The following is a 14921-nucleotide window of genomic DNA, read 5'->3' as shown; positions in this document are numbered from 1 at the left end:
GTGTGTGTGTGTGTGTGTGTGTGTGTGTGTGTGTGTGTGTGTGTGTGTGTGTGTGTGTGAGTGAATGAGAGTGTGTGTGTGCCCTGCGATGGGTTGGCACACCGTCCAGGGTGTATCCTGCCTTGATGCCCGATGACACCTGAGATAGGCACAGGCTCCCCGTGACCCGAGAAGTTTGGATAAGCGGTAGAAAATGAATGAATGAATGAATGAATTCATTCATTCATTAATGGATGGATGGATGGATGGATGGATGGATGGATGGATGGATGGATGGATGGATGGATGGATGGATGGATGGATGGAAAATCAATTTATTTAAGCTTGGATATTAATAATAGCCTGCATACATTTTGGGTCAGAATTCATGTTTAATAAGCATCTTATGTGGATTTCTGTTCCAATGTAAGACAATGACAATTAGTTTGTTCTGTCCTTTTAGTTGTATTTGTTCATATTTTTCAGGAGGTTGCATTTGATATTTATGTATGCATGTACTGTATGTATATCTGCAAAGCTGTGAAACACTTTATATGCCACAGTAAAATGCAGTGTTCAACAGAATATGACCTTCATCTCACTAAATAACGATTCATGTCCTTGTTTCTGTAAGTTGAACGGATCAGAAAATTTTCTCAGCTCTTAATATTTTCATTTTATGCTTTATTCTCACAACATGAGATGTGGCATGTTTTTATACAAAAGATTTAAAAGAAATTGCACCGATCTAGTAAAGGTATTTAGACGTCTGTTCTATAATAAAAGTCTAGTCTGAAGAATTAAGAACAGTTTTGGATTATTATTTATTTAATTAATTCAATGCAATTAAATTTATTTGTATAGCGCTTTTAACAATTCACATTATCTTAAAGAAGTATAGAAACAGAAGAAAAAATAAGGAAAAAATTATAATTTAAAAACATATATTTATTATTTATTTGTTTGTTTGTTTGTTTGTTTGTTTGTTTGCCACAAATATTAAAATACATCTGTTTTTGAATATTAATTCAGTAATTAAATATACTTGACCTTCAAAAATTTTAGAGAAACATCAATTAGTAAATTGTTATTGAATTTGTTCTTGAGGTCATGTTTATCAGTCACACTGTTAATATTGTAGATGAATCTGATTTAGTAAAGTGCAGTATATCCTGCTGGGTTTCACCAAACTGTGCTTTTTAACTTCATTTCAGAGGCCTAAAATTAATTTCTGTGCCTGGTTTGTTGTTCCCGTGTTCAGTACTGAATGTCTTTGTCATGTCACATTCCACAAGGTGTTATCTTTAAATTCTGAGTAAGGTTAAAGTCCAAACGCATTTTAGATCTGACTTTCACCCAGAAAATAATTTATTCCGATTGAAAATGTCCCACAAGTTGATTTCCATTCCACCGAACATGACATCAATGTAGTGGTAAAAAAAAGGATAACTGTAATCTGAGTGGTACAAAGCAAATGTATCAGTGTTTGCTTAATGTCCAATCATATTGATGTACAGTAAATGAACCTTAAATTTATGTTTTAGTGCGCAATCTCTCGGGATAGAAAACGTTAGGATCTACCTCATTTAACACAATCTATCAGCTATTTATTAGTGCCTTCATGGACTGTAAATACGAAAAATATATCTGTACACCAGAGCTAGATGTTCCTGGTCCACAAGAGGAGAATAACACAGCGTGACCTCAGCATTTCAAAGTATCGGAACAGCTTCTTCTATTATTTCCCAGCATACAATCTTCAGAGCCGACAGATCGTTTTCGGGATCCTGTATACTAATGCACTTCGAAGACCTGGACTGTTTTAAGATATTTCTGTATTGTAAAGTGTATGCATAGTCAAATTGTGATGACTGTGATCCTACTGTACTTGTCTTGATGCACATCTTTTGTATTTAAAAAAAGAAAATCGATGGTCTCTCGTCATTAAAGGAGAATATATATAGAGAGATATAACTGATAGGATGATAAAACTCCTGACTCAGCAAATGCAGTCTTTTTCTCTTTTGCCTAAAGGGAAATTTGACTCAGGTGATGCATCAGTGCACATCCAGGAGTTTAGCATGTCCTTCGCTTCTGGCTGCACTGAAAACTCACCATTCTGCATACGGTTTCACTTTATGTTAACCGCAAAGCTTTTACAAAACATGCTTTAAACATTTATTCCTTTTCCACAACTGAGCAGTTATGACATTATATCATGTTCCAGGCTAAAATGATGATAGTCTGTATAAACCTTTGAGATGGTCAAATTTTATTTTAAATGTAATCCGGAGTATATTGAAATCATGACTACTCACTTACAGCTGGAAAAGCTAATTAAATTGAATTGATCCCCCAAATCCCCTAAATCCCCCAAATTTATCTAAGCTATTATTCTCTGTCCCTGATCTTTGAAGAAAAAAAAAAAAAAAAACATCTTGCTTTCATACACCTCTTAACGCCTCTTAAGAGACAATAGATTTTAAAATACTAAAGAATTTAACCATTATGTAAGCATGCTAATAAAAAGTGCATTTTATAACAAGTTCCTGGCATGCTATCAGAAGAATAGCATTGATATTTACTTTCAGTGTTCTCTGTTTTCAAGTTAGCCAGCACAATACAGTTGGAAAGTTAATGGATTAATGGAATTTTGACTACATTTCCTGAGAGATCATCCGTGGACGGAAATGTCATTGCTAATGAAACTAAATGGCACCTGAGACTGCAGCATGTCCTCAGCTTGCTCCATTACTCCAACAGATTTAACGGTTAGGAAACCTGCAAATTGCTCCAAAGTGAATGTGGCTTAGATACAGCCCATAATAATCATCATTTCAGGAAGGCATCAACACCCATCAATACCTAGGTTGTCTGTTCTGGGGATGTTAGCATGAATCTGGTTTGTAACCAATTTATTTTCTTTAATATTTATTATTCATAAGTTTTCGAAATCACAATTCCAAATACCACAATTCAACAATAGCCACTTATCGTCTATACATAATTATCTAGTGGTCAGAATGGAACATCAACATCCTGTTTGCCATAATTTGATCTCAAATCCACTGTGACCCACTCGGCTGCACCTAAAACAGGCCATTATGCTATCATGTAGCTGCACTCTAGCTAATGGAGAAGCAATATAACTATAAACTTTCATAATAAACTGTACTTTTAAACCTAATTGGAGACTGAAGAAGGCATAGATCGATAGTGGTACACACAGAGCATTCAGACACTGGGCCTCTAAACTTTTGTGTCTCAAGGACAAATTGAGTATCTGGCACTGAGATAACAATAGGGGGATTTTATATACGGTACAGACCAAAAGTTTGGACACCCCTTCTCATTCAAAGAGTTTTCTTTATTTTCATGACTATGAAAATTGTAGATTCACACTGAAGGCATCAAAACTATGAATTAACACGTGTGGAATTATATACGTACATAACAAAAAAGTGTGAAACAACTGAAAATATGTCATATTCTAGATTCTTCAAAGTAGCTTTTGCTTTGATTACTGCTTTGCACACTCTTGGCATTCTCTTGATGAGCTTCAAGAGGTCGTCACCTGAAATGGTCTTCCAACAGTCTTGAAGGAGTTCCCAGAGATGCTTAGCACTTGTTGGCCTTTTTGCCTTCACTCTGCGGTCCAGCTCACCCCAAACCATCTCGATCAGGTTCAGGTTCGGTGAATATGGAGGCCGGGTCATCTGGCGCAGCACCCCATCACTCTCCTTCATGGTCAAATAGTCCTTACACAACCTGGAGGTGTGTTTGGGGTCATTGTCCTGTTGAAAAGGTGGTGTGTCTAAACTTTTGGAAGGTGTGTCCAAACTTTTGGTCTGTACTGTACATTCTTTAATTCATTAATAATTTATTTATCATTTTAAACACACAGACTAACTCCCTTCATACATACCAATGGACCATGTTTGGAGCAAGGGATCATTGAGTTAAATACCTGAATCCAGGGGCAAGAGGAGGACTACCAAGGACAAAAGGTGGATGAAGGATGGCCTCTAGCTGCTCAAGCTGTTTGGATATCATCAGTGGCATTGGCTTCAACAGACTTGATATCGTGTTCTGGTTCTATCGTTGTAGACTGAATACAAAGTTAAAATATGACCCGAATCAGCTGCAAGGATACTGTTTCTTCAAGTAGCTAATTAATTCTCACCATTGCTATCCAAAATGCATTGCTGTTTTCCACTGGTTTTGGACATGGAGTATTTATCTCGATCATCATTAGCAAGACAGATTTGGTCATCTCTAATGAAAAAGTGGGTTTTGATACAGTTAGCACGTAAACATTATACTCATCGTATCAGGAGTCCACCAGGAGCTGGTTAGTAGGCTGGCAATGTGAAGTGCTAGAGAATACAAGAAGGAGGCCCACTTGTACCTCTGCAGTGTAATAGAAATGCATAAACAAAAAGAACATGAGACAAGTAGGGCAGAATCCAATTCAATAAAACATTTAGCTACAATCCAGTCCAATCATGTATCTGAATAGCTTTCTCAAGATCCTAGGTTCTCTGTCAGTCAATCCCAGAATATAGACACAAAACCTAATGCAGATTTATGCAATGTTCATGACCAAAACTACGTTTAGATGTAACATATAAGCATAATGGCTAAAGCAAATGGCCTAAATGGCCAAGTATGGATGGAGCTCAGATTACTGTCTGTGTGGAGTTTTAAACGCTTTCACCATGTCCACACCCACCATTCCTGGGATAGGCTCCGGGACAAATGTGACCCTAACCAGGATGAAGCAGTTAGTGAAGATGAATAAATGATAAGAGTTGTTTCCTGATGTCAAGCATAGTTTACGTGCAGTGAAAAACAAGTTCAAATCAGCTGGGATTCAGTATAGGTTACACAATATACAGTCCCTAATTGCTGTTTCTGTTCGCTTTGTTCAAGTGCATTAGTGTGCAACAGTAACAATAATGAGTCTGACATCTTTTGAGTGGCCTTTAATTCCAACATTAAGTGTGGCTGATTGCCTCTCCACAGACCTGAGGGCTACACTACAGCTAAGTCTTGAGCCTGGAGACAGAGAACTAAGCTTTTTCATAACACGAAGAAGAATCATGCTTTCCTTTAAACAGTTATGTATGATTGTGTTGGATGTGCAACATTATGTATGCCACAAATATTTATTATGTCCTGTAGAAAACACATTGAATTTGAACTCCTGTTCCAAAATAAATAAAGGCTAAAGCGAAGCGGTCTGACGTTGCTGTCTTATAGTATTATTATGTGCATTATTTTTGAATAAATGTTTAAAGATGAATCCGTTGTATTAAACTGCATCCAAAGATGACTTAAACTGTCAGTTATTGACAGGACCGTGTAGAATACTCACTGGTGTTCAAGCACTGAGAAATTATGTGCAGGTCTTTATTTTTTTTTCTAATGTATTTAAACATTAAAAATGTTAAACAAATGATATAACTGATGCCATAAACATCATGTTTTTATGTGAACAGTACCTTGGTTATTTAAAACTGTACTATATATGACTACATATCTATGATGTTTTAAAAAAAAAAATATGTCAAGAAAGACTAGCAAAAAATAAAACAGGCTAACAGACTGTCAGTATTAAAAAATAAGCAAAAAACTATCCCAAAATGCTTTTAAAAATTAGCCTGAGATTATAGCTTCTATGGAGGTAAAGCAGACTTGTTTTTACGAGTGTTTGTTTTACTCCAGCATACAGACGGTTACCAACATTAAACCAGCAGTAATTATGCTCAGGACTAACTACAGTGTATAGGATGAGGTCATGTTTGGTCAGAAAAGGTCACTGGTGTATTGGTATGGTTCTTAATTTTTTTTCTATATAGATGGATTGACTGGTTGCTTAAACCATAGAGTGAATACTAAGCTGAAATTATTGGATAATAAACAGAGTCTGTTAGGTTGATGTATAGCGTACAGTCATTGCCTAGATAAAAGGAAATGAGACCTTCGAGGTGACTTTGAAGGTCTAAATAAAAATGTAAGCCATAAAATATACATTTGTTTTTCTTGGAAAACAGTAAGAACATATGTAAAAAATAAATTAATTAATTAATCATAATCAAGTGGTAAAGTAGTAATAAAAAATAACTTTTGTACGAATTACAATTACACTAAATACTACATGGAGTGAATTTTTTAATGTAACCGTGTGTAACTACATTTGTTACAGTATGTCACAGTACTGTGTGCAATGGTGTGTTTTACTTTAACACGTTGGCTGTAACTTAGCTACACCTTAAAGGATTTCCACAAGAAATTCCAGTATTAATTCCATAATACTGCATATTTGAGAAACTGTGATAGATTCGGGAATATTTTGATTGCTATATTAACAGGTCCTGTGTTGTATCTGTGCCTCCATCTGTTTTCATCTATCTCTATCTATTAGGGGGCGCTCTGTACAGGGTGCTAACCCATCCAACCCATCTGAGGGCACAATCACACACACACACACACACACACACACACACACACACACACAAACACCACAGAAAATTTAAGTAGTCTGACGTTAATCAGACTACACCTTATGTCTTTGAACTGTTGGGGAAAACGGAGTACCTAGAGGAAGCACAGGGAGACCATGCAAAGCTTTGGTGAGTCTGTAAAAGGTTATTATATTAGTGACGTACAAACTGTCACAGATATCGAAATGCTAAAATGTCTTTAATGTGTACATTTCTTAAACGGTGTTCAAAACACATTACAAACCGGACATGTTTCATCTCACATGTGCTCCTTACAGAGAAAGTGCAAAATAACTATACAGAAAAATCTCTATCAAAGCCTTACCTTGCATCTAAAAAAATGTTAGCTACGGGTCCTGCAAAGGACTTTTAAGTAGTACAGACAAGTCTGTCCTATAAATAGTAGCTGAAAGTCAAAGAACCTGGTCCCTGAGTGGGAAAATTGGCAGCAGACGAGGGCGCCTTAAACTGGGACACACATAAACCACACAGTGACCGTCAGGCCATTTTCCCTTGGTCTTGTGAGGGAAATATTTACATACGATGTAGTGGTGCAGTGCATCATTAATGCACAAACCTCTGAAATTTGATCATTTGATTCTAATATTAATATTGATTCCCCTGCAGCACACCATTTTTATTATTTTTTTTGACTCAGGTTAAAGAAATGTCATATTCAGCATGCAGCAATCCTGGCAGAAGGTTCACTCTTTTGCTTTATTTTTCAGCAGTTTTCTGCCGCGTGGTACTATTCCTTAGTGGATTTTCTTTACAGGCAGCAAATCTTATAAAACCCTCCAAAAATCTTCAGGTCCTAGAGAGAGGTTACTATCTTCTACACAAATTTACACTGCACCAGAAGTGCACAAGGTGAGCATTACTGCAAAGGTTACGAGTACACAAGGGAGGGTCCATGAATGAAATTTGGGCATTAATCCTGGTGGTGTCATTAGTTAAGCTATCCGGTAGTCTACATTTCCTACCGTCTCCTCATCCCTGCACATGTGCCTGCACAGACTCACTCAATCTGTTCAGGGTTACCATGGGACTTCAGTGTTATCTGTAACAGGCAATTTGTGGCTGCAGGTTTTCATTTTCCGCCATGTAAACCTAATAATCTTTTGAAGACCTGAAATCAGATGTACTCCTGCTTGACCAGAATGAAACCCCGCAGTCACAGTGGCCCAGTGCAAATATAAATAACATTTCCTTGTGAAGTAACGAGTGTCAAACACAGGTCTTGTAAACTCATCGCCCTACAGTGATTTATTTATTTATTTATTTATTTTTCCACAAAGATTAACCCATGCTGGTTTTGGTAATGAGCTGATAAATTAAATCATGTCTGGTCACATGGTGTAAAATTATCAACTCAGTTCAATTCAATTCAATTCCATTTATTTGTATAGCGCTTTTAACAATTTCCCATTGTCTCAAAGCAGCTTTACAGAAGTATGGAAAAGGGAGAGAAAGGGAAATACATATATTTTATTAATAATAATAATAAGAAGAAGAAGAAGAAGAAGAAGAAGAAGAAGAAGAAGAAGAAGAAATAAGAATAAAAATAAATAAGTGAATATATACAATTAAAGTTTGAAATTTATTTTTAAAAAAAGATTAACTTAATTTAAAATACTATATATTTAGTCCTCCTAAAAAAATAAAAAAGGAAAAAGGAAATACTACTACTACTACTACTACTACTACTACTAATAATAATAATAATAATAATAATAATAATAATAATAATAATAATAATAATAATAATAATAATAATAATAAAGATTTTTTTTTTTTTTGTAATGTTCTTCTACAGCCACCTGGTGGAAACCCAAATTTAACAAATCGCCATTTCTTTTAGATTTGTCCCTTACAGGGAGCCGTAGTCAAAGCGTCCTTGGTGCTGGAACCGATGTTAGCAACCAACCAGCAGCCATTTGAGTGTTTTCCCTTTACTGCTATCTCACACACACAATCGTGTCTAATTGTAATGTTTTGTGTTTTATTATTACTGCCGTAAACATGACCTCAAATAACCCGTCAGTTTTTCTTCTCCTGGTTAATGGACAAATCGAAACAGCCAGTGTGAGTTTGTGATGTTAGGATTTAAGTGTTCGCTTTTATACAACACTGTAAAACGCTTCTGTTTGTTTACTTTTATCTTCTCTAGTTCCCAGAATATGATGACTTATATTGCAAGTATTGTTTTGTATATGGACAAGACTGGGCTCCAACAGCAGTAAGTAAACTTTAATAATAGTAATAAAATAAATCTAAGCTGTCATTAGCATCATTTATCCCATTCATTAATCTCCATGTGCTTCATTTAGGATATTTTACTCTTTTTTTATTTTTTACTATCTACACAATTTAGTGTTTTTGTGTTTTGTTTTGTTTTTTTGTTCCTATCTGCAGGGACTAGAAGAGGGGATTTCTCAAATAACATCGAAAGGAAGAGATTCATCTCAGATCCTGGTGTGGAACTTTCCTCTGGATATTACTTTCAAAAGCACCAACCCCTTTGGCTGTATGTCTACCACGACACACCTCACACACTTCTTACACCCGGTCACCTCGATGTGTGTAGGAGATCCTGTTATAGGAAAATAATCAACAATGAGTTGGTGTGATGGTGTTTCCACCACAAAGTCACTTGCTTTCCGTCATAGACGTCATAGAACGTCATAGACGTCATAGAACGTCATTTTAACGTCATAGAACGTCTGCAATACGAGTCGGCTTCTATTTTCGCTTGTGTTAAAAACAGCTAAAAAACTGTTGTGTTCTTTACCAACAAAACACGGCAGCTTATTCTGCTTTTCAGAAACCAGAAAGTGCAAAGTGTTGTTTACTGAAGACTCTTTTCCCACTTGGTGGAAAACTTACTGACTATTGCGATCACTGGCACCTTCCAGAAATATAAAATATTGTACACAAAGATTCACCATATCAACATTTATGCATTTTTATTTTTTAAACTTAACAACTTTACAAATTTGCTATTAGGCTTAGATTATGTGGAACATCTGCCAAATAAGCCCCTGTGAATTAGCTGTTAATTAAACCTGTGATTTGCCTCACAGCTGGAATTATTGCCAGAAGTGATATATAGAAAAAATAATCAACAAATGTCAAATGATTCACAATTGTATCACCTCTCACAGTTTCTTTGCATTATTTTGAAGTTGACCAGTAGAGAATCTATTTGTACGAACAATCAAAAACAAAACAGAGACTTTTACAGAGACTTTTACAGAGACTATATTGAAAATTCAGGCTCCAAAGTGGAAACTCAATGCAACAGTAGTGAATAAACCTGTGATTCAATTCAATTTATTTGTATAGCGCTTTTAACAATTTCCCATTGTCTCAAAGCAGCTTTACAGAAGTATGGAAACAGAAGAGAGAGAAAAGGAAATACATACAGTGTGTGTGTGTGTGTGTGTGTGTGTGTGTGTGTGTGTGTGTGTGTGTGTGTGTGTGTGTTATATGACAATGAGAAGAAAAAATAAGAATAAAAATAAGTAAGTGAATATATACAATTGAAGTTTTATTAATTGATTTTAAAAAGATTAACTTAACATTTAAAATACTATATATCTATCCCTATCCCTAATGAAAAACTCAGAAGTGAACCTCATCCTCATTTGGGTGACACTGGACAGTAAATAATGTAAATGTAAATAATGTCCTTTCTACAACAGTTTATAATAGTGCAACTGAGAGCTCCTGAGGAAATAATGGGTCATCGCAAATTCCGATCTCAGCACAGACCTGATTGCTGATAAAGACCAGACCATACAGCTGACTGACACAACATTGGTTCAAAAGAAGGCAAACACTGACACACAAATTAGAAAGCCTGTGATCACTGAAACAAAACTGAGTACACCTGACTGAACATGGCTCTAAAATGACCTGTGAACACCAGAAAGTTCTACAGTTTGGACCTATGGTCTGTGTTTGATGCACGTCTGCATCATAGCTACACATGGAAAAGAATTGCCAGAGGAATTGAACTTGGATTAAATCTGTTTGTGAGATGATAAACGATACACATCAGTGACAAACTAAAAATCAGTCAAATCAGTTCTAGTAGTAATCTGGAGGTTTAGAATGAGCTGCTTGTGCTGAAAAACAGACAGCTTCAGTAAGTGCTTTGGTTCGGGATCGGGGTTATCGGTGGAATCAGAGTTACTGTACCAGCTCAGAATGAAAACTGTAGATATACCCAAATACTGGCTGAGACGATAACTCCCTGTGTCCAGAAGCTTGGCAGAAGAGCAATATTCAAGCTTGGACATTGATGCCAAATGATTCTAAAGAATAGAAAAAATGAAAACTGACCTGGACAAGTATGTCACCTGACTACACCAGTCCTGCACTTGGCATATTTTTTAAAGAAAGCTAGAGCAACACAACGCTTCCAGCAAAGGTGGGCTGAAAAGAAGGATCTCTGAAGAATGGCAGAACATCTGCAACACTAGTGTTCTACATGCCAAGGAGGATTTAGTCAGTAATAAAGTTGGAGATAGAAAGTTTTGGAAAAATTAGATTTGAATCTCAGTAATAAAACGTGTACTGACTTATGGTGTTGTGTATCCACTGTGGGGTCAGGATTTTTAATATAGTGAATTTAAACTGTTCAACATAAAATGAATTTGATTCCTGTAAGGTGATACAATTTTGAATCATTTGACATTTGATTCTTACACTGACGTTCCAGTCCACTGGCAGAAATTTTCAAATGAAAGATGTTTTTACTTCCGTTCCATAACCTTACATTTGTCAATTAAGTGTAAGACCCAGAGATGTAACCCTCTCGGAGTGAAACTGGTGTTTTAACTTCAGGATGTTCTCTGCCTAAGAATAGAGTAACAAATGTTTCTTTGCATGACATTTAACCCCTTCCACTTTTAGCCAGGACAAAAATGATAAATCCTTTCAAAGCATACAAAGCCTGAATGCTGTATCTACACATGCACACACAAGTACTGAAAGAAACTCAGCTATAAGACTACAAACACCATTAACACCTAAACAAAGCATAATTCCAACACCAAGCGGCTAAATGAACAGGCAGCAAAGAAACGCAAGCACAAACGACGCGCATGCGACAAAACAGACACAAGCAATCTGCCATAACACAATACAAACACAACCGGATTCCAACAGTATAATGATAAACACCGAGCAGAAAAAAACCCACTTTATTTCAACCACCAATTATCATTATTATTTTGATAATCCTTATTAAGTACCAGAGTGGGGGCACGGTGGCTTAGTGGTTAGCACGTCCGCCTCACACCTCCAGGGTTGGGGGTTCGATTCCCGCCTCCGCCTTGTGTGTGTGGAGTTTGAATGTTCTCCCCGTGCCTCGGGGGTTTCCTCCGGGTACTCCAGTTTCCTCCCCCGGTCCAAAGACATGCATGGTAGGTTGATTGGCATCTCTGGAGAATTGTCTATAGTTTGTGAGTGAATGAGAGTGTGTGTGTGCCCTGTGATGGGTTGGCACTCCGTCCAGGGTGTATCCTGCCTTGATGCCTGATGACACCTGAGATAGGCACAGGCTCCCCGTGACCCGAGAAGTAGAAAATGAATGAAAGTACCAGAGTTCTTCAAGATCAAGTCATTTTAAATTGAGCATGTTGTTTTCAAGCAAGAGGCTCAAAAATAGGCCTTGGGTTGTGTTTAAAGTGAGCCTGAAACTGTGAAAAGTAGCACAAGGTGGCAGCATTGAGACAGCAAAGTGCAGCACACACACACACACACACACACACACACACACACACACACACACTACTGCATTCACCAAGTGATATTGATATCGTCACATTTAATTGGTACTTAGAAAAATACTATTCGAAAGATCTAGAAGAAACCATAAGATGATATACCAAACAAGGCACAACATCTGGCTGCTGTGCTTATTTGAGCCCAGGACTAAAATGACATTGTGTTATGTGGAGTATAAATATGACTGAACACATATAACGCTTCTGTTCTCAGACACTTCGCTTCATTTCAGTGTTCAGTTACTTTGCCTCAGGTCCATTTATATAATAATCTCAGAAGAGTGAAAGTGATAGTTAGATGTCTCCAGATGTTTTAAAGTGGTAAAACCAGCCCTACTTCAAATATTGAGCTGTTAGTGTAGGCAAACAGGCTATAATGGTTTCAGTGTGATAGATATAATCAAACCGGAAGCAAAATGAATGTTTTATATAATAAAAAAGAATTATTAAATACTACTACACACCCAAAATGGTGTTTGGCAGACGACAAGGTTTTCTGTACACTATGTATAGAAAAATGCTGGAGAAATGTTTTTTTTTTTAATTGATTACATTTATGAAAAGTTTCCTGCATTAAACCAGAGGACAGACCTCAAGATAGCTCTGTCCACATACTCTATTCACCCCAAGCTGTACGTCATACTGGCACTACATACTGTGTTTGGGCGTGTGGTGTGTGTATAATGTCATTATAAGTACAGCCAATGAAAGCCATGTGGTTTAAGACGTCTTCACATCCCTGAGGACCGATTTGGGAAATCTATTTATAATGATCATAATGATAACAATTAAACAGGTTTCTAATATTTGCCCTATTTATTAAGCCTTCCTCTTAATACAGTACAGCTCAGGATTAAAGTGTGTGTGTTTTTTTGCTCTAAATTTTCACCAGGGCCTCAGGTCGTGGTGAGCGTATATGGACCAGATACATTCGGAAACGACGTGGTCCGGGGTTACGGAGCTGTGCACGTCCCTTTTACCCCTGGAACGTAAGCGTCTGTTTTTGTTTTGTTTTTTTAGATTAGGAAGACATAATATTTGTGATCGTTGCACAAATATTGACACCAACACCATGTTGTACAAAATGAACCTTTCTTACGATCAACATCTCAGATGTGTTTTTGTGTTGTTTTTATTAATTATGTTAAGATCCAGCACATATATGTACGTGACATTCATTAGCAAAATCACATCCCAGATTTACCAGCGTCTCTTTATGATGAATCGTTGCAGACACACAAGGACAATCCCAATGTTTGTTCCCGAGTCCACGTCGAGGCTGCAGAGATTCACAAGGTAGTAGACTAAAAGGTTCTTCAGATATATTCTGTTGAGTTTTCATTGCAAATTTTGTAGTGAGGTCTGAGAGCAGAACAGAATCTAAGGTGGTTGTGTTTATGATTTTGAAAAAAAGTTTTTAAAATGTTCATGCGTGTTTAATTTTAAGCAAATTTGCAACATGGACCATGTTATTAAGATGTTGAGATTCTCCCTTCTGCTGAACGTTCACACCACCACTAACGTTACGCAGATGACGACAAACTGAAAATTATGTGAACGTTTCTAAGATTCTAGTTTTTTTCACTCATTATTCTGATGTCATTCGAAAGAAGTTTGTATTAAACTAGAAAGGAATGCAATGTAGGAGCCTGTGCACGAGACATTCTGACCCTGAACACATCTTCCTGTTCAAAACTTTTAACCCTACTAATAAATATAGAAGACTTAACTGTAATATTAAGGGCATGCAGTAACAGGATTTTACTATAAAGCAATAATCGATCTGAACAAATCTCTGCATCGAATAAAATGTACTTTCTGGTCCGTAGCTGGTTGACGGGAAGGCGTCCTGAGTTCACGGATCCTAAGGTCGTGGCTCAGGGAGAGGGAAGAGAAGGTAAGACAAGTTCTAACATACCAAAGAAAATCAAATACACAGTAAGGAAACATTTGAGCGATGCTGGATTTTTGTATTTGCAGTAACCAGGGTGCGCTCTCAAGGCTTCGTCACCATCCAGTTTAACATCGTTACCAAGGACATGAAGAAGCTGGGATATGACGTCACGCCCACAGAGCCGACACCCGCCACTCGCCTGACAGGAACCTGACGACGCCACAGCTGTTAAACTGTTCGTCGTTTCAGAAATCTACAGACATCACGTTTTTAATCATCGGACAGTTTTTATGACTTAATAAGCATCACATTTATTTAACCTACACAACCATGACATTCATACATACACATTTATATATTTGTAATAAACTTCTCAAGCCTTTTTTTTTTTTGTTATTTTGTTTGGATTTCACTTTTCTGGACACACGACTCCAACGGAGTGAACTATTTTCAGCAGAATCCATCACACATCTCAGCACACAACTCAAATCCGATGTCAGTGATACAGTTTATTTTTTTTTTATCAATGCAGCTACAGGTCCTTTATCACTTGCTGCGATTTAGGTGGCATTTTAAAATTTCATGTGACTTTCCTACAAAAGCATTACACAGAAATAAGATACAGAACAATATGTTACAATAGAACAAATGATAAATTATATTATACAGTTATAATGCCAACAGGTTGAGCACATTCATAAAAAGCAGCCTGCTCCCAGTAACATGAGACAGTTTGGTAAATATACA

At 36.8% G+C, this 14921-nt stretch overlaps 1 protein-coding gene across 1 annotated transcript; it reads left to right on the top strand.

Moving 5' to 3' along the window:
• The first annotated feature begins 8370 nt into the window (after positions 1-8370).
• b9d1 (B9 protein domain 1) lies at positions 8371-14556 on the top strand. The gene is made up of 7 exons (XM_027148439.2): positions 8371-8570; positions 8656-8724; positions 8901-9012; positions 13173-13269; positions 13514-13576; positions 14110-14177; positions 14261-14556. The coding sequence occupies exons 1-7, from the start codon at positions 8508-8510 to the stop codon at positions 14386-14388; spliced, it is 600 nt and encodes a 199-aa protein (XP_027004240.1). The 5' UTR covers positions 8371-8507; the 3' UTR covers positions 14389-14556.
• Positions 14557-14921: the final 365 nt, after the last annotated feature.

This window comes from Tachysurus fulvidraco, chromosome 24 (assembly GCF_022655615.1).
Source record: "Tachysurus fulvidraco isolate hzauxx_2018 chromosome 24, HZAU_PFXX_2.0, whole genome shotgun sequence".
Taxonomy (NCBI): Eukaryota; Metazoa; Chordata; class Actinopteri; order Siluriformes; family Bagridae; genus Tachysurus; species Tachysurus fulvidraco.
Note: the sequence above shows the minus strand (reverse complement) of the source record. Positions and strands in the feature narration are given on the sequence as shown.

What these genes read in the sequence shown, in the direction of transcription:
- b9d1 (XM_027148439.2), top strand. Translation starts at nt 8,508, where the DNA reads ATGACCTCAAATAACCCGTCAGTTTTTCTTCTCCTGGTTAATGGACAA. An exon ending in AAGACTGGGCTCCAACAGCA is followed by an intron (nt 8,725 to 8,900) that starts GTAAGTAAACTT and finishes TCCTATCTGCAG; the next exon opens with GGACTAGAAGAGGGGATTTC. An exon ending in TCAGGGAGAGGGAAGAGAAG is followed by an intron (nt 14,178 to 14,260) that starts GTAAGACAAGTT and finishes TTGTATTTGCAG; the next exon opens with TAACCAGGGTGCGCTCTCAA.